Here is a 27,816-nt window from a genome sequence, read left to right as displayed (position 1 = left end):
GAAAAAAAAAAAAAAAAAAAAAAAGTCTAGCCTTGATGATGCTGCAAACATAGCCTCTTCTTTCCTCACTCTATTTCATCCTCCCCCCTGAAAATCTACCACCACCTCTTTCTCTTAGATCAGAACTTTCCAAAAGAACTTTCTGCACTGCCCAACAAGGTAGCCACTAGCCACATGTGGCTACTGAGCCCCTGAAACATGGCTAGTGTGACTGAGGAAATAATTTTTAATTTATTTAAATTTAGACATATATAGCCACATATGATGAATGGCTATAGCACAGACAATATTTATCACTGCCTTAAGTCATACCAAGGACTGTCCCCCTTTACTTTAAAATTCTTCATTAGGAAAGACGTGCTAATCTCTCTGTTCCCTACTCACTTCCTCTGCCCTTGGATGGTGAATTTATTTAATGGTCTCCTTTTTCCACACCTTTAGTTACTCAACAAGCTCTTGTTTAAGAGTTGTAGAGAATACAACAAAAAGTGATGAGTGTCTTTACTTTCATGGCACTTACTACCTAGTCAGAGAGACAATGAATGCCCACAAAGCAACTATGAAATAATCCTAAGGAAAGCACTTTGGGGAATGTACCATATGGCTGGATACAATCCCCCATGCCTCATCAAGCCAGCATCCCCTCACCTGGCAATAAACAACAACAAAACAAAACTTTCAAATATGAACACTGAAATGAAACACATCACATGTGTAAGTAGATGACGTGTGAAAGCAAATATCAATTATACCTGTATTTATCTTTTCAATTTTCCATAAATATTTATTGAAAACATGTTATGTACAAGGCACTTAGTTCTGGGGAAAATACAGATAATAAAAAAATACTATACTTATCCCCAAGGAGTTTATGGTGTGGTGGTGAACTGATGAAAATTATCATTACTGAAAGCAGGGAACACATCAACACTATAGTTGTTGAGCCCTGAAAATTGTTAAAATATGTTTATGTTTAGTGTTCTGCTTCTTAAAGGCTATTGGGTAATTCTAACTTGAGTCTGCCTATACCTAGAAGCCACTAAGGAGAAGAAATACTGTACATTAAGAATTCAATATACAGGGACTTCCCTGGCGGCCCAGTGGTTAGGAATCCGCCTGCCAATGCAGGGGACATGGGTTCGATCCCTGGTCCAAGAAGATCCCGCATGTCATGGAACAACTTAGCCCATGCACCACAACTACTGAGCCTGCGCTCTAGAGCCCACAAGCCACAACTACTAAGCCCACGTGCCACAAATACTGAAGCCCGTGTGCCTAGAGCCTGTGCTCTGCAACAAGAGAATCCACTGCAATGAGAAGCTCGGACACCGCAATGAAGAGAAGGCCCCACTCACTGCAACCAGAGAAAGCCCGTGCGCGGCAATGAAGACCCAACGCAGCCAAAAATAAATAAATTACTTAATTTTAAAAAAAGAATTCAATATATATATAATTTACAAATCTGCTCAAGTTGATCTTTATTATTGACAATTTTATGTGTATATTTAGTCAATCTTCATGACCTCCATAAATTATCATATTCATTAGTCCTGTTTCTCTCTGAATTGTTCTAAATAAGCCTCAAGGCCTAACACTAGCTATAAGTAGACATTATAAATTATTTTTAATGATGATCCACAATCAATATATAGTTGTTCTACAGTGCCTCTGTTACAAGTAAATGCTTAATGTAAGCATCTTCCTACAGACTTACCCTTTCCTGGTATCGTCTTTCAAAGAAAGCCATATCGTCCTCTTCAGGTTTCCTTAAGGAAGAAACATGACTGCTTGTACCTACTAGTAAGGGAAAAAAAAAAAAATCTAAGTGCAGTTGACCCTTGAACAACATGGGTTTGCACTGTGTATCCACTTATACTCAGATTTTTTTCAATAAATACCTACTACACTACTGCATGCTCCTGGGTTGGTTGAATCTGCAGATGTGAAGGAACCGTGGATACAGCGGAACTGTGGATACAGAGGCCCAGCTGTAAACTTATATGAGGATTTTTCAACTGCACAGGGGTGGGGGCGGTCCCTAACCCAGCTGTGTTGTTCAAGAGTCAACTGTATTCATATAATTATAAATTCTTCTGAAATAAAAAACAGAAAAGGGCTTCCCTGGTGGCACAGTGGTTGAGAGTCCGCCTGCAGATGCAGGGGACATGGGTTCGTGCCCCGGTCCGGGAAGATCCCACATGCCGGGGAGCAGCTGGGACCGTGAGCCATGGCCGCTGAGCCTGTGTGCCCGGAGCCTGTGCTCCGCAACGGGAGAGGCCACAACAGTGAGAGGCCCGCGTACCACAAAAAAAAAAAAACAGAAAGAAAACTTTCCTCCTGAGTGATTATTTTGTGTTTTCCAAACCAGAAATGATCTAAATGAATCATTGATCCTACTCCCTCTTTTTCAGAAAGCAGGGCATCATAAGACAAAAGTAATGTTCATTAGTAAACATTCTCCAAATATTCAAGTGGTTCATATTAAATAACACCATGTAGCTATTTCACATCAGAGCTCATTTACCTTTGTTCAACTACTTTTTAAATTTTATAGCTAGAAATTCATGTAACACTGTAACAGATAATGCGCAGAAGTTAACTATTGAAGGTTTGCACTAAGGTCTGAATGTTTGTGTTCCTGCCCCCTCCCCCCACCACCCAAAATTCATATGTTGAAATCCTAATGCCCAATGTGATGGTCCTAGGAGGTGGGGCCTTTGGGAGGTACTTAGATCATGAGGGTGGAGTGCTCATGAATGGGATTAGTGTTCTTATAAAAGAGACCCCATAGAGAGTCCTCAACCCTTCTACCATGTGAGGACACAAGAAGGCACTGGCTGTGAATCAGGAAGAGCACTGTCACCAGAACACAACCATGCTGGCACCTTTATCTGGGACTTCCCCACCTCCAGAACTGTGAGAAATAAGTTTCTGCTGTTTATAAGCAACCCAGTCTATGGTATTTTGTTACAGCCACCTGAACAGACTAAGAGAGTTTGTGTAGGCAACCAAAAGTGATGCTGCTTCCTGCTTTGAAATTTTTCAAAACTAAAATAATTTTAACCATTTCCATGGTATTTACTTTTTTATACCTTGTCAAGAACTAGTTTATGTGCTGAAAGGAACTTAAAATCGCTTCAGGAAGGAAAATCTGGTTTTCCTTGTAGGTAAGCCAAGCACCTAATTCCATGGAAAAGTTCACCTTTATTTCAGGTGAATGTCTTGGTTGGGTCCCTTCACATCCAAAATAGAATATCAACCTGAACACCTGTTCTTGGTTTTAAAGCATATGAATTCACCCTCAACCAGCAACACAAAAATCATATTACTCCAGATGATCACCACAGAGTATAACCACACTGCCAACAACTACCTAATAAAAATCTTGTTGAGAAAAACAAGAAAAATTGCTTAGAATATATGCTCTCTATCCATTCGTCTGTAAACCCTGGGTCTTTCCATGGATCACACTGGATCATCTGAGATAAGCTTCTTGCAGAATCACCTTCACTGAGTTACATTTTAATAAATGGTATGTTACCATTTATCTGGTAAAATGGGATATTACCATTTTTATCAAAGGTAAGTATCAGAATTAACCAACCAGATGCTGCATTTGCTGAAAAAAAGTTTTTAAAAGCCTTGGGCTACTGCATCATTGAGGGTCACTACATAAATTTCTTTAAAATCCAGCATTGGGGGGCTTCCCTGGTAGCGCAGTGGTTAAGAAACCACCTGCCAACGTAGGGGACACGGGTTCGATCCCTGGCCCTGGAAAATCCCACATGCCGTAGAGCAACAAAGCCCGTGTGCCACAACTACTGAGCCTGCATTCTAGAGCCCGCGTACCACAGCTACTGAAGCCCACGTGCCTAGAGCCCACGCTCCTAACAAGAGAAGCCACTGCAATGAGAAGCCTGCACACCACAACGAAGAGTAGCCCCCGCTCCCCACAACTAGAGAAAGCCCGTGCGCAGCAACAAAGACCCAACACAGCCAAAAATAAAAACAAATAAATAAATAAATTTATAAAAAAAAAATCCAGCACTGGTACAACTTTCATGTGCATCGAGGAATTCATAGCTCCTCCTTTCTAATAAGGAAAAATAGTTAACTGATCTCACCTTCCTTTTTGTACCTTGGCTACCACTACAACTCAGTCAAAACTGCAGCTTAATGTAATAGTTACATCAACTTTGAAAGTTGACACAACTCACAGATATCAAGAATGAACTAGTGGTCAGCAGTGGGAAGAGGGAAATTGGGGAGGGGCAAGATAGGGGAAGGGGATTAAGAGATAGAAACTACAACATATACATAAGCTACAAGGATATATCGTACAGCATAGGAAATATAGCCAATATTTTATAACAACTTTAAATAGAGTATAATCTATACAAATTCTGAATCACTATGTTGTATATCTGAAAGGAATATAATACTGTAAATCGACTATACCTCACTAAAATAAAGTGACACAATTGTGTCCTTTTCTTTTGTTTTGATTTCTTACTTCTATCTACATTTTGTAATTACTTCATTGTGCAAATCCCTTGCGCAAAAAGTCAGTGTACATGAAAAGGTTGTATGAAAACACAAATAAGTCAAAGAAAATTCTCATTTCAGAATATTTTAAAATATTAAATACCTCATAAATCATACAAATTCCTCCTTCGTTTTTATTCTTGTTTCCAATAAAGGAAACAGAATACTTAAAAATGTATAAAAATGAACTTTATTCATTTTTATGTGCAATTTATTAATGGTAAAACCTTGCTAATCTATAATTATAAAGGGATTACACCTTGTTTGGGAGAGCCTAAAGGATCAAGGCAATTAGTCCACTAGAGGGCTCTCTTATACAGATCAAAGCAATAACATGTACCAGAATAAGGTTTTAAAACTCCAAATTTTTGTATTTTCAGAATCCTCATAATTCCAAGATTTAACAATTTTTTCCCAATTAAAATGAAGATTATTGCTTTTTCTCAGTGCCTGGACAATATAAAAGTGAAATGATAATCAAATTGTGGTAATACTGGAAAAAAAGAGTAATCTGGAAAATGTATCAATCTATATTCTTTACTACATCCAAAAATATTTCTCAATTTAATTTCATTACCATCTGTTAGTGTTTCTGGAGAAGAGCTAGATGATGCTTGAAATGCTTTTAGAAATGGGTGGTCCATGGCTGTAACTGGAGAGTCTAACAATTCACCTGAAGGTGCACCTGAGAACAAAATATGTGAAGAATGAAAATTAAATCTTTATTTGTTAGGATACAAAGAAGTTATTTCAAATGTGAAATAAATTAGAGCCCCAAGCAGAATCATTATAAAAATCCTTTCTGTACAATGAAAATTTTTGTTTACATAAATTTTTTTTTTTTTTTTTTTTTTTTTGCATGTGGATATCCAGTTGTTCCAGAACCATTTGTTGAAAAGACTGTCTTTTCTTCACTGTATTGCTGTTGTGGCCTCTCCCGTTGTGGAGCACAGGCTCCGGATGCGCAGGCCCAGCGGCCGTGGCTCACGGGCCCAGCCGCTCCGCGGCATGTGGGATCTTCCCGGGCCGGGGCACGAACCCGCGTCCCCTGCATCGGCAGGCGGAGTCTCAACCACTGCGCCACCAGGGAAGCCCTACATAAATTTTTGCCATATAAAGTAAAGGCAAATGGATAAAAGTACTTCTGCATTTCTCAGAGACCTTTCTCACAGAAAAAAAAAAAATGCATGAATGTAATTGTATGTCAGCAAAGAAGTATAAGACCTTAACATAATCACAAAACATTATCAAAAGCAAGACATTCAGAATTTTAAAACCTCTAGTTAAAGAGGATAGAATAAGTGTATTTTTCCTCTATTCCTTACTGGGAAACCATCTAAAAACAAAATATGAAAAAATAAAGAAAATAAAGAAAACTTCTTCAATGAAATGAGGAAACAATCACAATCCTAAACCACAAACTACAAACAAAGACCAACTGCTACATTCACTTTTGGACCGAAAGGAAGGAAGCTGCAGAAAAAATTAATAAGTCCTCTACTTCTTCACAAACCACCCCTCCCCCACATGCCTATCCCCATCCACGGGCAGAGAGTAGGAAATAAACTTTTAGTCCTTTCCTATAAAGTGAATACTGTGGGACAATTGCTCAGCCTTTCAGATTCCTGCACCCCTCCTTCCCCAGCTCCTCCCTCTTGTGACCTGTGGGAAGATCAGAGAAGGGGGCTCAGGTCCAGCCAGGTCCTTGTGTGTTCTCTGGTGGCCGTGTGCGCTACTGATCTCAAACGCTAAAGGCTGGCAAAAGTTGCAATTTAGTCTCTCAGCTTGGTAGAGCCTGGTAGCCTCACACGCTCTCACTAGAAGTACAGACCTCTCAGCTGCCTAACTTCCAAGCACCCGACAGGAGCTGGGAATTACTACGGGCTCCTTCAGTATCATCACAAAGGAACAAATTCCAGCAAAAGATCAACTCTGTCCAGGACTCTACATGGCTAATGGAGCAGACGTCCCTCTGCTCCGGGCTCCCCTACATCTAAAATCAAGACAAAAACATCTTATATTTCCTCTCCTCATTCTCATTTTTCTTCACCCCACCTTCCAGCAGGGGCCAGAAGGAAAAGTTCTTTTTCTTTATATTTTTATAAAGATACTTAAGTGATAAAATACCAGAAGTCACAAAAAGGCAGAGATGCCAGCTACTAACACTATTACTTAGCATTGTTCTGAAAGTACCAGTCATTCTGATTGGTCAGAGAGTAAGAAGAGTCATAAATATTGGAAAGGAAGAAGCAAAACTATCATTACAGTTGACCTTTGAACTGTGCAGGGATTAAGGGTGCCGACCCTTCACACAGTCAAAATCCACATATAACTTTACAGTCAGCCTTCCGTATCCACGGTTCCACATCTGCAGATTCAACCAACTACCGATTGTATAGTATCATAGTGTTTGCTACTGAAAAAAAAAATCCATGTATAAATGGACCCTTGCAGTTCAAAGCCCTGTTGCTCAAGGGTCAACTGTATATGCAAAATCAACTAAAGATATACATTTAAAATCTTAAGATTAAGTAATAATGACTGGTAACAAAAGCAGCATACAACATTTCCTTTTTCATAAGCAAACAATAATCAGCTAGAAAATATAAAGGAAGGGAAAAATCCATATATGATAGCTATAAAAATGATGAAATATCTAGAAATAAAATTAAGAATTGTGCAGGACTTTCATGAAGATAACTTCAGAATTCCACTAAGCTACACAGAAGAAGACAGAGAAATGAAGAGACACAATATTTTCAAACAGCAAATCTTCCTATATTAATCTATATATTCAACTAAAATAATAGAATGTTTTGTAATAATAGAATGTTTTTAAAAAACAATGCCAAAGGTCTGAAAGAATTAAAAGGGAAGAATAGGTCAGGAAAATTCTAAAGTAAAAAAATGAAGTCATACATATTAATTTATTATAAAGCTGTAGTAATGAAAACATTATGGTAGTCGCACAGAAATAGACAATAATGAGTCTGACTAATGAGCCCAGAACAATTTTTGGGTTGAACACAGTCCTACCACTTACTAGCTGAATAACGCAGAACAAGATGTTTTACTACTCTGTGCTGAGTTTCCTCGTCTGCAAAAAGGATTAATAATAGCACCTAACTCAGAGTTGTTGTGAGGATTAAATGAGGTAATAGATATAAAGAGGCTGGAAGAAGCCTCGCAGTACAAAGTCGTAATTATCATCAACAACATCATTACCATCCTTTTTTGTTTGCCACTGATAACTGGGTTTTCTGTAACTGTTGCATGAGCCTAATACGATCATGTATCCATAAAAATTGAAAAAGGATTTATTTATGGAATTTAACAAGCTAGTTATAAAATAACCTAGAAGAGAAAATGCACAAATATTTCAAGGCAATCCTGAAAAATGAACACAAACAGGAAGAATTTACCATACCAATTATCAAAGCACACTATGAAGAACAGTAATTAAAAATACGAAATATTGGCATGAAATATCCAATTAAGGCCAATGGCACAAAATAGAAAGTACGATAGAATATGGTAAAGGTAAAGTTTCAAATTATTTGGGAAAAACGGTGTTTGGATAACTTGCCATTAATTTGGACAAAACCCGAAGTTATACACACCTCACACTTTCACAAAAAATAAATTCCAGATACATAAGAAAGCTAAACATAAAAGCAAAAAAATTAAGCATTAAAGTAAAATGAAGGAGAACATATCTATAAAATTAGAGTAGGGAAGGCCTGCTTCCTACATTTAAAAACTGTAAAACAACAACAATAAGAAGTAAAAACCCAAAAGACAAATGACATATTGGAAGAAAATATCTGCAAAATAAATACAAAGGATTAGTATACAGAATATATAAGAAGACTTCTTATAAATCAATGAGAAAATATAAAAACATAAAAATGAGCAAAGTATATGGACAGACAATTCACAGAAAGTAAAATGGCCACTAAATATAATACTCTCATCTCACTAATAATGAGGGAAATCAACTGAACTGAAACAATGATAACATTTTCACACATTAGACTGGCAAAAAAACTAAGTTTAATGACATCAATGATCAGCATAAATGTTTGGAAATAGGTAAGCTAAAACATCACTAAAGGAAGTATAAACAAGTACAGCATTTTTGGAGAGCAATTCGACAGAACGTATTACAATTTCACATGTGCACACTCTTCAACCCAACAATTCTACTTCTCTCCATCTGCCTTAGAGTCAAATTCACGTAGTACACAAGGAAGCAAGTTCAAGGATTTGGGGGGCACGATGTTTGTAAAGGCAAAAAAATAAAATGGAAACAATCTAAATGCCATGAACAAGGAAATGGTTCAGAAAACTGATATATATCTATGGTGTGGAATACTATGAAGCAGTTAAAAACTAAGTAGATTTGTATATCCTGATATAATAGGGCTTCAAAAATTATTCTAAGTTTAAAAAAGTAAATGTACATTTACATTATAAAAATGTACGTTAAAAAGAGAAATACAAATCAATTGACGACAGCAAATTACCCTCTAGGAAAGAATCTGGGGTTAAGAAAAGTGTTCAAGGGGGACTTGTTTGAATCTGTTTTAACAAGAAAATATTGATTTATGTTTCTGTAATCTTTGTAATGAAAAAAATAAAAGTAATACATGCTTTTTATGAAAAAAAAATCCACACACATAAAAGTATTTAAAGTAGATAGGAACCATAGTTCTTTTCCCCAGAAGGATCCAGCTAACTTCAATAGTTTGAGATATACTTTAAGTTTTTATATATGCAAGTGGATATATTTGTGCGCATACATGTAGACATACATGCATATGATCATACATTACTACAGATGTGATAACATGTACACACATGCGTGTACATACACACATGGACAAAAGCCTATGTTTCCAAAATGACATGGTTATAATGGCAAAAAATACATACAATAGGATAACAGGTAAACTGTATCATATCAAATAAAACAAATTATTATTCCGCTATTACAAACAATGGGGTTGTGAGTTGGGATTTCGGTATGGGTATTGGGGTAGGAGTGATCTTTTCTCTTATGTTTTCTAATTTTTCTGTAATAATCATACATCAGATAGTGACAATAAAACCTTTTTAAAAAAATAAAAATCAAATGAGAGAATATTTTTTGAAAATAACATGAAGAACTTAAAGTGCAAAACAAATACAAGGCTTCACTATTGTTAGCACAAATAACACATATTGTGTTAGCACAATATGATAAGCTCAGAGTTCATATATCATCACTTACCAATTCCACTGTCATCTAATCGCATGTAGTCTTCTGCCAGCGAGCTAAAGCCAGTTAATCCTCCCATTGCTGCATAAGGAACGTCCCGTCCCACCGGTTTTCTCTGAGCCAGTCTTTCTTGCTTAGTTTCCACTACTGTGTAATGGGCATATGCAGGCTGACCACAAGCACAAGTGAAGCAGCTATGGAATCCTGAACACTGAGAACCTGAATCAAGATGTAAACCAAGTTAAACGTTTTAAAATATAGGTAATGAGCTGTATGCCCTATAAACCACTTAGCTTGGCCAAAATCACCTGAATCAGGATCCCTCATACACTGTGCTCTGGCCCCTGTACCGCTTACCCCTAGCCCCTGAACTCACTCCCTCCCAGCCACTGCTCTTACTTTTAAAAGATGCTAAAATGGTAAGAGAGTACGTAGCAAAAAAAAAAAAAAAATTGGAAAAACCAATCAGGACTAAAGGAAACTGAGCTAAACACTGGAGAGCCAGGAAATACAGGCCCTCTCTTCAAACACTGAGTTAAAAGCAGGTATGGAGGGGGACAGCCCAGTGATGAAGAAATAATGTGGAAACGTCTCTGTGGGTCAATTCCCCATAAAAGCCATATTGGAAGGCCAACCCAAAGACATAGAAAGATGCAACAGAATACTGTTTAACAACAAAAAGGAAAGAAGTACTGATGCATGTTACAGCATGGATGAATCATAAAAACATTACACTAAGTGAAAGATGCTAATCAGAAAAGACCACATACTCCATGATTCCACTTATATGAAATGTCTAGAACAGGCAAATCCACAGAGACAGAAAGTAGATTATTGGTCGTCTAGAGCTGAGGGGAGGAAGAAATAAGAAATGACTGCTAATTGATATGGAATTTCTTTTTGGGATGATGAAAATATTCTAAAATTTATTGTGGTGATGGGTGCACAACTCTGTGAATATATTAAAAACCATTAGGTTGTACCCTCAAAATGGATGAATTATATAGTATGTGAATTATATCAATAAAATTACTGTTTGTAAAAAAAAAAAACAAAAACAAGCCACATTGAAATGGAGTCCAGAATACACCATTAACAAAATCTTTACACACTCACACTTCTGACAAATGTGTATGGGAACCAAGGCACATAATAAATAAGTTTTATTCAAATACTTCCATACTTCATCAGTGAAACATATTTATTTTTGCCACTGTCATTAAAAATGTTTTATAACATATTTCATCATAAGATTTCAATTCAAGATACTACAAAAAGAACTGGAAAAACTATCTCCTGAAGAAAAATATTTTACCCATTTTTAAAAAAATCCTACCTAGGGCTTCCTTGGTTGCACAGTGGTTAAGAATCCACCTGCCAATGCAGGGGACACAGGTTCAAGACTTGGTCTGGGAAGATCCTACATGCCGCAGAGCAACTAAGCCCATGCGCCACAACTACTGAGCCTGCACTCTAGAGCCCGTGAACCACAACTACTGAGCCCGTGTGCCACAACTACTGAAGCCCGTGTGCCTAGAGCCCGTGCTCTGCAACAAGAGAAGCCACCGCAATGAGAAGCCAGCACACCGCAACAAAGAATAGCCCCGGCTAGCCAAAACTAGAGAAAGCCAGTGCGCAGCAATGAAGACCCAATGCAGCCAAAAATAAATAAGTAAAAATAAAATAAAATTTTTAAAAGAATTTTAAAAATATATCCTATCTATTTCAAAGGGTTTTTAAAAGGATGATGAAGAGAAAGGGTATATGGGATGGTGGCTGGGATTTGGGTATAGGTGTTGAGATAAGGGTGCTATTGCCTACAAAGTGTTAAAAGCATCATGTTACATTTTGCTTTTCCCATCAATCTATGTCTTAGGCAATAACATAATAATCGGCCAGCAAATTATACAAATTTTTTAGACTTATAAAATCCTTTTTAAGGATTATTATTCTGTAAATAGAATTCAGTTGGTAAAATGTCCACGATTCAAAAATTTGAATCAGATCACGTCTAACGATTCTTTAAAATCTATTACTATTACTTAACTTATTTGAATTACATGAGATTAAGGTTGAGATTAGAGATTAAGGTTGATGACTGCAAAGCATATAAATAACTGAGATTTTCCACAAAAATAAAATTTTAGAGTAGCTATCCATCATCCTAGTTGTTTAATGTCGCTGTAGCTGAATGAAACTGGCACAGAGACACATTAAACATTCAATAAGGAGATAAAAGCATTCTGTTTGTGTATTTATCATAATGTAACTCACAGGCATTGCACATAAAGCCAGGCTCAGAACTATGCTGATCAGCAAAGTGCTTGCACCTGCAGCGAATGGGCTGCATGCCATTCAGAGGCACATAGAGGTAAGCCCTGCATGGGCAGCCCGTCACTTGACAAGGCAGACTGATGGGGCGCTGCTGAGGAATCGTTTCAAAGTCAGTTTTATGTTGCTTATACCTAAAAAAAAAATAAAAGAGAAGAAATAAAAGCACAATGCAGGTACTGCCAGAAATGACAACTGCTGTTCTGTTAAATGCAAAATGATTCTTTTTCATTTTTATTTTTGTTTCATTGTTCTTATCAGTAAGGTTGAAAATACACTCCCCTGAATGCAGTATTTGTCAGCTATGTTGCTTTGGTCAGATAAAATCTTCACCCATCTAGATTTTTATTTTTAATTATTTAAGAAGAATTTTCACAACAATATACAAAGAAATAGCAAATAATTCTCTTAAAATACCACTACAGATTCTTTAATACAGAAGCACAACCCAAGAGCATGAAAAAACTTCTTCATGAAAATTCTTTTTATCAAAGTGCATTATTTACACTTATTTTCACAGGTTTGCTACTCAAAATTGAAAAAAGTTCAATAAACATATAATAATGCTATTTATTTTAATATAATTTAATTTTTAACTTTAAACTTCAAAATAAATTATCAACACCTTTCAAAGCCAAAGCTCTTTGTTAAAATGCTGTACCTAATTTTCTCAGGCCACTGGCTTCCTTCTCATTAAGTGATACTCAGTAAAATAATATTAAATTTATTATTCTCAATATTATCCTAGGTAATAGAAGTTAAAATAACAATGAGATACCATTTTTCACTTAGCAAAGAGAGCCAAAGTTTTCTTAACTGTACATATTTCACAATGCTGTCATGAGTGTTACAAAAGAACCAAACCCATTTAATAGGGTTTCAAGAAACATAAAAAGATGGTTCATTTTTGAAGAATATACCCTAAGAAAATTATTCCATGTATATAAAGGGCTTTGTGCGTAAGGATAGCATTAGCAGCAGTACTTACAATAGCAATATATATAAAGCATACTCATAATAAGGGAATGGATAAGTATATTACTAGAAGAAAGTTTTCAAACTTTTACCAGTGAAAACTTTTCTTTAAATAAAATCCTTTACAGAACCATAATACTATACAAAATAGATAAAAGCAGAATTGGTTAAAGCAAGGCGAAGAGCCATAATTGGAGTCTGTCCTTCCCCTAACTTGCCCTTCCACCTGGTACGCCCCTGAGACTCCGTCATAGCTCTGGGGAAAACACAGTGAACACCACTGGACTAGCTGGAATATCAAGCAGGTATTAAAAATCTTGTTTGCAATTACTACGAACCATGTGGAAACATTTCCGTGATTCTATAATGAAAAACTGGTTCAATATTTATACATACATATAATTAACAACTAAATGAACTATGTAAAGAAAAAAGTACATGAACATAGTAAAACATATTAACAGCAGCTGGCTTTAGGTGGTGAGTCTTCTTCCTACGTTTCTATATATTCCTCATTTTCCTTAAATAACCAGTGTTTCACATCCATAATAGGGAAAAATTAATTCAGACAGAGATCTCACTGAGTGACTGGTACTAAAGAACTTTTCCATCCAAGTGGGGTTGGGTCACTTTTGAAGGTTAATTCCATGCTGTACAATTATACATAGATATGAGACTGGCACTAAATTTTTACAAGAATAAATGATAAAACTAACATAAATTTACCAAAGTCCTCTTCATCTCTGAAAGATATCAACATAACCCTCATCCTCCATTCCTCCACAGTGTTTTTATTTGGGGTTGCTAAATAAATTTCAAGTCAATCTATACACAACATTATTTATCCTAGCAACTGCCTAACAACCTCCAGCAAACTGCAAGTCTGTAAACAGCAACTACACAGAGTACCTCAGGAAAGAGCTCCAGAAACTATCAGAACAGGGCGGCTCTCCCATGGTTCCTTTGGAACAGAAAGTTGAAGTCGTTACCTAAAACCACGTAATAGTTTCTGTGATTTTTCCTTGAAGCAGCTATGTCCCTTTGAGCTTTACAACTAAGACCTGTGACAGTCATAAAATTTAAAGTAGAACAGGATAAACACAGCAAAATGCAAACCTCAGGTATAGGTAACACACATCAATGGTTGGAGCCTCATGTACTTCCTTTCCTCCATGTGCTTTTCTCAGAAGAGGACCACTTGTAATAAAAAGCTGTGTGCTTGTATTTTTGTTTAAAGAAAGGTATATATATATACGTACACACACACACACACACACACACACACACACACACACACACACACACACACACACAGAGTTGACCCCTGAACAATACAGGTTTAAACTGCAGATTTTTTTTTTTCCAGTAAATATGCAGTAGGCCCTCAGTGTCCATGGCTTCCTCATCTGGGCATTAAACCAACCATGTATTGTGTTCCTACTATGTTTATGATCTGAGGGTGGCTGAATCCACATCCGCAGACAGGAAGGCCCAGCTATGGGACTCGAGCATCCCCAGATTTTGGTGTCCGCAGTGGGTCCTGGAACCAATCCTTCACAGGTGTGTGTGTGTGTGTGTGTGTGTGTGTATAAATAAAAGGGAAAGGTATTCATACAACACTTCTTAAAGTGTAAAGGGAGATTAGTAAATGTGAGGAGAAATGCTTCTATTTGTAGATTGGTAACCTGTTCAGTGTAGCTCAACTCAAGCAACTCTAAAATCAGTTCTGCATAACTTATGTAAGCTGAAGAATGGCTATGTGGGGTTCGATTACACCATACTCTCCAATATTGAGTGTGTCTGAAAATGTTTATAATGAAAGGTAAAAATGAATAAAATAAACTCTTTCTGCAGATAAAAAAATAAAAATAAAATCAGCTCTGCCATCTGATGACCCCTCCTCTACTACCTTGTCCAGTGGTGGGAGAGGCAGACTCTGCTCCCCAGCCTAACTGAAAGACCCCTGGCAAAGCCACAGGGGCACCAATATCTTTCTAACCAATGGTAAGAGAAAAGATGCTTAAGGTGATAGACTCCATAATGAGTTCTAATAGGATACAACAGAAATTTTTAAAATATAGCCCCAAAAAACCTTAAATAATTTCTGGCATATTATTGGTATATAAAAGCCTGTTTTCAAATGTTTCCCAATTATCACCAATAATAGTATTTATAGAAGGAAGATATGCTCTGCTACAGTTTTATACTTCCTAATCACCAGAAACCTTAGCAATAAAATATCTTACCTATGTGTACAAAAACACAGTGTCTCTGGACCCACAAGCTTACAATCCATTCCAGTTGGTGATCGCCAGCTCACGAATAATCTGTTCTGTAAACGCATAGGTAAGACTTTTCTTTTGTATTCTTCATATTCTTCAGGAGTAAAAAGTTTCCCTCCATCATCCTCACCAACAATTCTACAACAAAAAAATACTTCTCTTAAGCCTTGTGTATTTATTTTCCAGGTTAAAAATACTAAAATTAAGCTATACTTGTATAGTCAAAGGAAACTCTGCTTCGGCTTTTTTTACTTAGGCTCATGTTAATAGCAAAATTACACACAATAGTAATAAAGCTTTTGCTTCCCATATAAAAGAGAATTATGAATAAGAAAGTCAATGAATTCATAACATCTGACTTCAATGATCCAGGTTTACCGCTAGAGAATTACCACATATTCATCTCAGTTTCTCCTTTGATTCTGAAGCAAACATGCTCATTTTTCCCATTAAAAGCCAGAGCCTAAACTGCTAAAAAATTCTAATATTTTCCTCCTTAAAAAATAGCCCCCCCAAAAAAAACAAATGGTACAAAAAACACCAACGCTGAAGACAACATGACTGATGCCCACACCTGACTCCAAACCGTGGCCAGGAGTTTAAACTAAGATGGGACCCACAAACACCCTTGGATCTGCACCAGCTCAAACCCAACATATGCATTGAGTGATCAGGTGCAACATTGTTTAATTCCAGAAGACCGACCTCAAAATTTTATGGGAAAAATTAAGCCAACACTATTTCTTAATTTCTTAGGAAATTAAGAATTGGACTCCCTGGAGGAAAAGGAAGCACAATTAAAATTGAAGAAACATCTCCTTGAAAATACCCCCTTTAAAAGTCATGAAAAATGTTGTTTGCAGAATGCTACATAATTTTTGGTGCAATCCATACTCTTTTCCATACTTTCAAGCCTTTAGCTGAGGTAGATAAATAAAACCAACTCAGAGGCTATGAAACCATTACAAGCTTCTTCCTTACTTAAATAATTTAGATACACAATAGTAAAAAAAAAATAAAAACAAAGGGCATTTTATTCTGAGATAAGTTTTGGGCCACTTTATTATAGCTACCAAGAAGTATACCAACAGGTACTAAAAAGACCTTAAATCAATGCAGATCTTAAAAGAAAGAGATCATTTGATTTTAAGTTCTAAACCAGTGTAGCTCAAACTTTATTTACAGAATCCCAAAGAAATCTAGTTCAAATGAAGATTAAGATTAAAATGCCTGAAGAGGGCCTGGTGATGCTCCCTGGTGATGCCACGACTGCTACACTTTGAGCAGCAAGCCCCTAACTTTTAGAGAATTATTCCAGGTAGTTTATGTTTGAAAAATAATTTCCTCCCAGGCCCTAACATTTTCTGGGCCAGGCAAGAGACTACAACTGAAGGCCCACATTCCACATACCTGAATATCTAAATATCTAAGTTACCAGTCAAATTCAGGACCCAGCAACTTGCTCCCAGGGAAATGTAAGACTTGGAGCCTCAAAGAGCCCGCTCTGCCCTACGTGAGGGCTGGGTGGAAGCTGTTCTGGGCACAAGTCTCCTTGCGTTACCCGAACCAGGAATGAGGCCTGACCCATCAAGCTTCTCACCCTCACTTTTTCTGGCTCAGAATTACCAAAACATTTCAAGGCATTACCCAAAACTATGCCACCTAGACAGCCAGAGGGAAGTGCAGTCAGATAGGAACTCATTTGCCCAAGTAATTTGGGGCGACCACCTTTAAGCAGAGCAACTCCTCTGGTTTGGGTTTCAGGCCGCTCAAGTTTCCCAGGTGAGGATACGACTGTCTCACTTACCCCTTACACATACACACACACACACATACACACGCCTCAACTCCCCTTCCTCCTGCCTGTCCCTCTCCAGTAATTCCCACTCACCCAGTTTCCCAACTATCAAAAACAAATAACGTATGCTAACACATATATATGGAATCTAAGGAAAAAAAAAAGGTCATGAAGAACCTAGGAATAAGACGGGAATAAAGATGCAGACCTACTAGAGCATGTACTTGAGGATATGGGGAGGGGGAAGGGTAAGCTAGGACAAAGTGAGAGAGTGTCAAGGACGTATATACACTACCAAACGTAAAACAGATAGCTAGTGGGAAGTAGCCGCATAGCACAGGGAGATCAGCTCGGTGGTTTATGACCACCTAGAGGGGTGGGATAGGGAGGGTGGGAGGGAGGGAGACAAAAGAGGGAAGAGATATGGGAACATATGTATAACTGATTTACTTTGTTATAAAGCAGAAACTAACACACCATTGTAAAGCAATTATACTCCAATAAAGACATCAAAAAAGAAAACAAAAAAACCTTTCTTGGGAGACCGAAAAAACACTTCGCTACAGGTGCATCGGTCTTTGTCAGGGCCCCAGGCAGTTGAATCACTCCCTAAAGCCCTAGGAGCGGCTGCACTTCCAGTTTCCAGAGAAGAGTTTCTCCAGAACCACCAACACTACACCAGTGTCTTTCTCTTAAAACCAGCCCCTCGGGGTTGGGAGCACGTTCAGAAGCTCACGACTTACCCTATTACTAAGTTAACATGCAAACTTGATGTCTGCTTTTACAGGCCCCGAGTACTCAATGTGTAATCTACGCTGGCAGTTCAGAAGAAAACAAAAAAAAAGGATCTTTGCATAAATCTAGTTAATAATCCTTCCTCAAAGAGGTCAGACCGGGAGGCCTTTTAAATTGCCTCGGAAGAAACTTATTAGAATAGAACTGCGTGTCAGTACAATATTTAATTACAGAAAGAGAAAACCTGCAATCAATGTAAGCTTCCCCCACCAGCCCGGGAAGGGATTCCGGGAGCCCTCGCGAGCCAGCGCTGGGCCCCTGCCTGCGCCTCCAGCGCTCCTCCCGCGACGGGGACCGGGCCGGCCCGCGCCTCCAGAGCTCCTCCAGCGAGACGGACCGGGCCTGCCCGGGGCCTCCTGGCCCCGCGGAGCCACCGCCTCACCTCCGGTACTCCATGTACTCGTCCACGGCCGCCGCGCTGCTGGCGGGCAACGTCAGCCGCTCCATGGCGGGAGGGGAACCGGGAGGCGCCGGTTCTAGGGCCCCAGCCCGCCCTGCGCACGTGAGCAGAACCCCGAGGAGCCAAAACCGGTCCCGCCCCGGCCGGCCGCGCCCCCTCCCACCCACCTCCCGATTGGCCCGCAGGAAGACCGCGGTGACCACGCAGGCCGCGCGCTTCCACCTGGCTGCCCACGAGAAACCTGGCCTCCACGCTCAACCCCGCCGCGCTCGGGTTGCTGTTTACCGGCCTCCGCAAACCTTGTCCCTCTCGTTTTCCCTGGTGTGGCAGGTAAAATAACGAGTGACGAGGGAGTGCAATGCCTTGCATATAATGGATGAACAGAACATGGGTTATTTCTTTGTGCAGCGTTTTTCGCTGGTTGTGAGAAGGTTCTGGAACGTGTGAGGCCCACCTCCCCATAATCCCCAGCCGTGTTTTCAAATTTGGCGTTTAAAAAACTGTGGTGTAAAATCAGTAGTCCTGAGTGTCTGCGTCTAGTTTGGTTGTCGCTAAAGCAACATGTTCTTCAAAGAAATTGAGTAGCGGTTTAAGCGGAAACAAGGAGAAACAATTCAGTTAAGATGTTTTTAAACCTTTGGAAATATTCTCCACAAAATCCTTTTCAAGGTTGAATTACAATGCGATTAGTAATTTGCACAGAATCTGGTTCAGTAACCTGGAAAAGAGGTAGGGAATCCATCATTATTGAGTCAAACTCTGAGGCTCCCTAGGGGTCAGCTTGAGCGCCCTCTATAAATTATCTGGGAGGGAGAATCCACAAACAATAAGACAAATAATTCGTTGAGCTCCAATACTTTATTTCAAAAATACTTCCCTGGATAGTTCAGGTCCCAAAGGCAAAATATGATATAGACAGATTGCTTAAGTGCCCCCCTTCCTTTTCACTGCCCTTTCTTCCGTTCTAGAGTCGGTCCTCCTCCATAGGCAGTCAGGCAGGTCTCGTTCCCAACTTTGACACCCTTACTACTTTTTGTTAATTACTCTCTACCCAAAGTGTTACCTCCTAACTCAATCTTAGCCAATAAACTTTGAAACCTCCCAGCCACATTTGCATTTTTATAGAGACGTTTTAAGGTTAAAAGGCTTTCAACAGTTGGGTCAAGGAGTGATCCTGAAATTAGGGTTATTTTAGGGGAAGGAGCCCTGCTCAGTACTCTCTCCAAACACATCTATGGGCTGCTGCTGCCAGCTTTTATCTCTTTATGAACACCTAGCCCTGCTTTTAGGCAGCAGCTAAACTAACAAAGATTAAATAGCATAAAGTGCCAGGCTATGTGAGCTTATAGAAAGGTGGCAGGGGAATGGCTATGCAGGTAAGTACAAGTTAATGAATCTAGAGAGAAATAATTAAAATAGTCTTAGTGCAGTTGTGGACTCTTCCAGGAAGATTCTGGAGCAGAAAAATCTTCTGACCAAAAGAGTCAACAAAAATATTAGGAATGACAGATAAGAGTTCGGAACAAAATAGAAAATGTTATCCTAACCTTGGAGAAAACTGACAACTTTGCTAATTAGAATATTGTATATGTTTTTGACCTCTGCTTTAATTTTTTAAGTATAATTGAACTATAATTTATTCCCAAAGGTATCTAAATTGATCTAGGAAATATGACGGACAGAGGGACATGAAAGAGGGACACTTGCCTTGGCAAGTATTAGACATTTTACATAGTAAGTCCTCATAAAATGAGATTGGAAGTATCAGCATTTTGCAGTGATGTATAAGTTAGGAATGCTTTCTTCTGCAAATGACAGAATAATCTAACAGTGGCTTAATTAAACACTTCTAAAGAAGTGTTGGGGTAGGTGGTTGCTGGAGTTGGTTCAGGGCATTTTCCCCATAGTTTCAAGAACCCCTGAAATTATATCCAAATTCAAAGAAGAAAGAAACAGGGCAACCAGTATCAGCTATTCCTTTTATCAAGTACGAAAGAGTTTTCCTAGAAGCCCCTCTAAAAAATTTTCACTTATGTATCATTGACCAGAACTATGTCACATGGCCATCCCTGGTTGTACAAAGGAGACTGGGAAAGCAAATATAGGACTAACGTTTCCCAGGGTCTATGATGGAGGAGGTCAAGAAGAGAGTTAGAAATGTGTGTTTGGTTAGTCTGCCCAGCTCACCCCTTGAACTGTTAATACCCATGCACACCCTTCTCCCCAATGTAGGCATTTTACATTAAATGTAGTCATCAGACCCCTAAGGAAGGCAACCCCAAAGTCTCAGCCAGCTACTGAAACTAGTTTGAAGTCTTTTCTGTCATTGAATTTTTTTTTTTTTCTTTTTGGCCACTCCATGCAGCATGCGGGAATTTAGTTCCCCGAGCAGGGATTGAACCGGTGCCCCCTGCAGTGGAAGTGCGGAGTCCTAACCACTGGATCACCAGGGAAGTCCCACTATCATTCACTCTTAACGGTTTGGCAGTTGAGAGCTAAAGGACAAGAAAGTCACTTCTTTTGCATCACAAAATACCTAATATTATAGTAATGAGGATAGAATAGGATAATTACAATACGAAGGTCTCAGAAAAGGAAAGAATGGGAAATACATAGAAGAAAAGAAGACAAGAGTCCATGGCACATACCAAATACTGCTGGGCAGGTGGTAATGACTCCCACTTCCAACAGTAGAGAAAGTTCCTTTCAGGGCCAGTGAGATTAGGCAGCCTCTGATTCTGTTATCTGGAAGGATCTCCCTTACCTATCCCCTCCCAGCTCTTGGTGTACCTCTTCTGAAGAATTTCTTATTCCAAAGCCACGTATGGCAACATCTCGTGTGGGCTTTGGGGAAAATGTCTTTTTTGGGGAATAGGCACAACTTTCACAAGCCACTCCCGGTTGGCGCAAATACAGAATCCAGGGGACAGTAAGTGTTGAAGAATCTCGAGTTTTCCAGGCAAGCTTAAGATTTTTGAGACAGTTTTCCCCCCAAATTTAGTAGCCTTCAAGTGTTTTTCTTTCTTTTGATCAACTTTTTTGTATGAGTGTCCACAACCAAACACCTGTTTAGACAAAATCAATGTTTCTTCTTTTTATTTAACTATATTATTCATACAAAAGCACATATATAATATATATGAACAGTTTAGGTTTTAATAACACCCAAGCAGTCATCAACAAGCTTAATAGACCAATACCAGTCTTTTTTTAATTAATGTTTCCTTTCTTTTTTACAGAAAATTTATCACTAAGTCATATGTTTAATTTTGCACGTTTTTGAATTTCATAGGATTTGCTCTTCTGAAAATTGTTGTTGAAATCATCTATGTTTTTGAGATTCATAAACATTGATGTCTGTATTAGATTATCCTTCATTTATGAATAGTAATTAAGCAATTATATAAAATTTACTCATCCATTCTACTGTAATGTACATTTGAGCCCTTTCCACTTTTTATAAACATTGCTATTATGAATGTCCAAAGTACATCTCTCCTGGTACAAGTGTTTCTCTAGGGGGCGCTTAAAACAATTTTATGATATGTAAATTATACCTCAATAAATCTGCAAATATAGATATAGATATAGATATATACATATATATTGTCTTAAAAAGTATCTCTAGGACGATCGTTTTTGAATTTTAGTGTACATTAAAATCACCTGGAGGGCTTGTTAAACTAGATTATTGGCCCCATCCTCAGAGCTTCTGATTTAGAAAGTCTGGGGTAGGACTGAGAATTTTTATTTCTAATGCTTGTTCTGCTGGTCTGGAGACTCCTCTACGGTATCTATAGAGGTGTGGAATTGCTTAGTCATACGATATGTGAGTGCACTCCTTTCTAGATAATGTTAAATTGTTTTCCAAAGTGATTGTGCTCCAAGCAGCAGTATAAAAGCATTCAGATTGCTCTGTATCCTCACCAGCATTTGAAATTGTCAGACCTTTTTTTCATGCATACCAACATCATTGTATTAATTTGTATCTCCCCAATAATTAATGACATTGAGCACTTCATCTTTATTAAGCATTTTTATTTTCTCTTCTGTGAAATGCCTATTCACCAACTTCTCCCATTTTGATTGTTTCTTCCATTGATTTATAGGAGTTCTTTACACATTCTGTATAATAATCTTTTATTTTTTTATTATTTTTTATTTTTTTTATACATCTTTATTGGAGTATAATTGCTTCACAATGCTGTGCTAGTTTCTGTTGTACAACAAAGTGAATCAGCCATATGCATAAATATATCCCCGCATCCCTTCCCTCTTGAACCTCCCTCCCACCCTCCCTGTCCCACCCCTCTAAATCATCACAAAGCACAGAGCTGATAAATAAGCTTCTATATGTCTACAGAAACCTGGCTGGAATTTTGATATTGAATTGCATTAAAACTACAGATCAATTTGGGGAGAATTGATATCTTTACTATGTTGAGTCTTCCAATTTCTGAACATGGTATGCCTCTCCATTTATTTAGTTATTCTTTGATTATTTTCATCAGTGTAGTTTAATGTTCAGCATAAAAATACTGTACATGTTTTGTTAAATACATACCTAAGTATCTTAGTCTGTTTGGGCTGCCATGACAAATTACCATTGACTGGGTGGGTTAAACAACAGAAATTTATTTTCTCACAGTTCTGAATGCTGGAAGTCCAAGATCAGGATGTCAGCATGGTCAGGTTCTGGTTAGAGTTCTCTTCAAGTGCTTACATTGCATCTCCTCAGTGCATGCATGTGATGGGGCAGGGGGAGATCTCTTCCTCTTCTTTTAAGGCCACGAATCTTACTGGATTAGGACTCTGACTTTTTGAACTCATTTAACCTTAATTACTTCCTAAAAGCCTTATCACCAAATACAGTCACATTGGGGCTTAGGGCTTCAACATATGAATTTGGGTGGGGACACAATTCAGGCCATAGAACTAAGTAATTCATTTTCTTTGGCGTAATTGTAAATGGTATTGTATTTTTAATTTGGTTTCCACAGATTCATTGTCAGTATAAAGAAATGGGATAGATTTTAATGCATTGATCTTTTATACTGTGACATGGCTGACCTCACTTATACTAAATAGTAGGACTTTTTTGGTAGATTCCTTGGAATTTTACATGTAGACCATCATGTCATCTGCAAATAGAGACAGTTTTATTTTTCCTTCAAATTTTTATAATTTTTTCTTTATCTTGCCTTATTGCACTACCTAGAATTCCAGTATTATGTTGAATAAAAGTGGTGAGGGCATAAATCTTTGCCTCCTTTTCAATCTTAGAGGGAAAGCATTCAGTCTTTCTTCATTAACTATTTTGTTGGAAGCAGTTTTTTTGTAGATGCTCTTTACCAAGTTCAGGTAATCATCCCTTCTATTCTTAACTTGCTTAGAGGTTTGGTTTTCCCTCAATTTTTTAAAAAAATGAAATTTTTTGACATATAACTGTACATTTCAAGTATACAACATGGTGATTTGATACATTTATATAGTATAATATGACTGCCATTGTAGCAATAGTTAACACCTCTACACCATCACCTAATTATCATTTCTTTTTTGTGATGGGAATAAATAAGATCTAGTCTCTTAGCAATTTAGATGATTATAACACAATATTGTTGTCTATATTCACTACACTGTAGATTAACTCTCCAAGACTTATTTATCTACTAGTTGCAAGTTTGTACCCTTAAACAATATCTCTCTCATTCTCCCCAATACCCAACCCCTGATAACCAACATTTTACCCTATGTTTTTATGAGTTTGGTCTTTTTAGATTTCACATGTAAGTGACAGCATGCAGCATTTGTCATTGTCTGATTTATCTCACTTAGCATAATGTCCTCAAAGTCCATCCATGTTGTCACAAATGGCAGAATTTTCTTCTTTCTCATCGCTGAATAATATTCCATAGCAGACACACATCTTACATCTTCTTTATCCATTCATCCATTCATCCATCGGTTGTTTCCATATCTTGGCTATTGTGAATAATGCTACAATAAAATAATAATGCTACAATAAAGATGGGAGTACATATAATAATCTTTTGCTGGTTGTACATGCTATAAATATCTTCTCCAGGTTCTAGCATAAATGAATGAAAATTATTTAATGTTGTCAAATTTATCCACCTTTTTGTTTATGGTTTGTGCTTTTTGTGTCTTCTTTCAGAAATCATTCTCTAACCAAAGGTCATAAATATAGCCTTCTACATTGTTTTCTAAAAGGTTGACATTTAGAGTGTTAATCCACCTAGAATTGACTTTCGTGTATGGTGTAAAGTTAAGGACCTAGCAGGTATGTTTCTGCTAAATAATTTCTGCTGATTCTCATTCATGTACCATTGCTCCTTAAAAACAATTTTTGAGGATTCTTGAAGGCCTAGTTTGAAGTTGCTTTCTTCCAGAGATGTTTTGCATTTGCTTCTGCCAGGTGCTCAGAGGAACTACTAGTCTGGAACCATTTTGTTTCTTACAAAATTTTATAATAGAAGGCTTCCCTGGTGGTGCAGTGGTTGAGAGTCTGCCTGCCGATGCAGGGGACACGGGTTCGTGCCCCAGTCCGGGAGGATCCCACATGCCGTGGAGCGGCTGGGCCTGTGAGCCATGGCCGCTGAGCCTGTGCATCTGGAGCCTGTGCTCCGCAATGGGAGAGGCCACAACAGTGAGAGGCCCGCGTATCGCAAAAAAAAAAAAAAAAAATTTATAATAGAAATTTTAAAACCTGCAAAAGTAGAGAAAATAGTATAGTAAAGTGGACCTGTCACTGAGCTCCAAAAATTATCAACATTTTGCTATTCTTATTGTCAAGAGGTAATTGAAAAGAGATAACCACCAGTTGACCCTGGAGCTGGACCCAGGCAATTGGAGGCCCCTTGCCCCCTCCCCTTGTTGGTGCAAGTTTGTGCACCTGGCACACAGTGAGGCCAAACAAACGGAAATGTCAGAGTTTGGAGCAGAGAAAGGTTTACTGCAGGGCCATGCAAGTAGACAGGTGGCTCATGCCCCTCGAAAACCTGAACTCCCTGAAGGGTTTCAGCAAAGCATTTTTAAAGGCCAGGTGGTGGTGGAGGGCACTCTGCAGAGTATGTGATCAGCTTGTGCACAATTTTCTGATTGGCTGATGGTGAGGTAACAGGGCAGTGTCACAGGGGTTAACTATCAATCTTTAGGTGTCAATAGGTCTGGGGGGCTACATGCTCATATGATCATCAAGTAGTTAACATCTTCCACCTGGTGGGGGGTTTCTAATGCTCAGGAATGTGCATTAGATACTGTTATCTAGGTACTTCAGAGAGGAGATAAAGCAGAGGATATGAGGGAAGGGCCTGTCCTGGGAAGCCCCGGAGGTTCCTGCTCAGTTACACCCTGTCCTTGGAATGTACAGTTTACCCTCCATTCCTGCAGTGGGAGCTGTTTCAAGGCTGCAGCCTTGAGAGAGTTGTTGAGACCTTCTGGAGAGTATATATGACTGAACCTACTTAAGGCCTCTATGTAAACGTTAAGATTCTATAAGGCTGGTGCCGAGACCTACCTGTCTTGTGGCCACTCAAGACAAACCTTGTAAGGAAGTTCCCTTGCTTATTAAACCTGCCACCTGCAATCTGGAGTGGTCTGCCTCTTTCTTTAGTCTCTCCTTGCCCTCTGTGTATGGGGGCCAGTTGTGAGTAAACAATTTACCTATGCTCCTCCTAATATATTTTTAAGTGTTTTAGAGCAAAATGCCAGATGTCATATATTTACTCATAAATATTATACGTCGGCATGTATCTTTAACAAATGACTTTTTAAAAATCCACAATATCATTATTGTAAGGCCAACTGGCCCGAGGCAGGGGAACGCAATCAGACTCACAGGTTGAAACTGACCTGGAGACTTTCCGGACCACCCAGTTCCAGGAACTGACCTGGGGACTTTCCACCCGGCCCAGCCTTCCCGCCTTTCGAGGGGCGGGACTAACGGTCCCCCAAGATACCCGAAAAGACCACCAAATAAGGAATACCCTTCGCCCTCCCGGATTCACCACGCCCCTTTCCCTTCTTCCCCTATAAATTCTGCCCAAACCCTCGTCCGGGCGCGACTTCTCTGGCCCCTTTCTCTCACACCAGTGAACCTCGCCCGGGAGCGTTCCCAAATAAAGCTTGTTTAAGCTCTCCTCTGTTTCTTACAATTATGATACCTAATAAATTAAGCAATAATTCCTTGATATCATCTAATACCCAGTCCTTATTCAAATTTCCCTGATTTTGTTCTTATCAGAATCCAAGTAGGGTCTACACTTTGCATTTGGCTTATATGTGCTTAATATATAACAAGTCTTTTGTAATCTTAAACAGTTCCCTGTTTCTCACTCTGACTTTTTGTGTCATCTATTTGTTGAAAAAAACTGGTTCATTTTTCTTGTAGAATATCTTTCTGGATTGGATTGTTTACCAAAAAGTGTCATTTAATATATTCTAGACCCTATCTCCTATAAATTCATACGTAAATCTGAAGACTTCACTGGGTATTAAATTCAGAAGTTCTTTTCAAAGGAGGACTTCACTGATGATGCTGTGTCCTGAATTCATGACTTTTGGGGACAGGCTTGCCTGAAAATTCCCATAAGGCCCACATAAGATGGTGCTGTATACTTAGGAACCAGTTTCCCTCCTTTCCCCATCCCTCAACCCAGCTCAGTGCCAAGGCCATTTTCTCTGTAGTCCTCTGTGGATGAGGGGGAGATTTTGGATATACTTCATTCACCCTTACTCTGGGCCCTTTGGGGTCCCAGGTTAATGTGGTGAGGGTTTCCTATTAGACTTCTCCTCTTGGGCTTTGACCTCAGTCCTCCTCACTGAGCTAAGCCATCAAAACCAAAGTTCCAGGACATCCCTGGTGGTCCAATGTTTGGGACTTCGCCTTCCAATGTGGGGGTGAGGGTTCGAGCCCTGGTTGGGGAGCTGAGATCCCACATGCCTTGCAGCCAAAAAGCCAAGGCATGAAGGAGAGGCAGTATTGTGGCAAATTCAATAAAGACTTTAGAGATGGTCGGCATCAAAAAAAAAAAAAAAAAAGAAAGAAAGAAAGTGACTTCTCTGGTGGCACAGTGGTTAAGAATCTGCCTGCCAATGCAGGGGACATGGGTTTGAGCCCTGGTCCGGGAAGATCCCACATGCTGCAGAGCAAGCCCGTGTGCCACAACTACTGAGCGAGCCTATGCTCTAGAGCCTGTGAGCCACAACTACTCTGCCTGCATGCCACAACTAATGAAGCCTGCACGCCTAGAGCACATGCTCTGCAACAAGAGAAGCCACCGCAATGAGAAGCCTGTGTACCACAACGAAGAGTAGGCCCTGCTCGCCACAACTAGAGAAAGCCTGTGCACAGCAACGAAGACCCAATGCAGCCAAAAATAAATAAAATAATAATAAAAGAATTGAA

At 38.8% G+C, this 27,816-nt stretch overlaps 1 protein-coding gene across 1 annotated transcript in view; it reads right to left on the bottom strand.

Moving 5' to 3' along the window:
* Positions 1-18,440, bottom strand: part of FAM221A (family with sequence similarity 221 member A) — a 33,246-nt gene extending 14,806 nt beyond the window's left edge. Inside the window, exons 1-6 of the mRNA XM_007446749.1 lie at positions 18,369-18,440; positions 15,358-15,531; positions 12,080-12,270; positions 9,818-10,024; positions 5,123-5,230; positions 1,715-1,797 (exon numbers count right to left, since the gene is read on the bottom strand). Coding sequence (XP_007446811.1) covers positions 1,715-1,797; positions 5,123-5,230; positions 9,818-10,024; positions 12,080-12,270; positions 15,358-15,531; positions 18,369-18,433 — 828 coding nt within the window. The 5' untranslated portion in view covers positions 18,434-18,440. The remainder of the gene's footprint in view (positions 1-1,714; positions 1,798-5,122; positions 5,231-9,817; positions 10,025-12,079; positions 12,271-15,357; positions 15,532-18,368) is intronic.
* Between the last annotated feature and the right edge of the window lie 9,376 nt (positions 18,441-27,816).

The sequence above is a fragment of the Lipotes vexillifer genome, unplaced genomic scaffold (genome assembly GCF_000442215.2).
Source record: "Lipotes vexillifer unplaced genomic scaffold, Lipotes_vexillifer_v1.1 scaffold617, whole genome shotgun sequence".
NCBI classification, from domain to species: Eukaryota; Metazoa; Chordata; class Mammalia; order Artiodactyla; family Lipotidae; genus Lipotes; species Lipotes vexillifer.
This window is presented reverse-complemented; position numbering and strand designations above follow the sequence as displayed.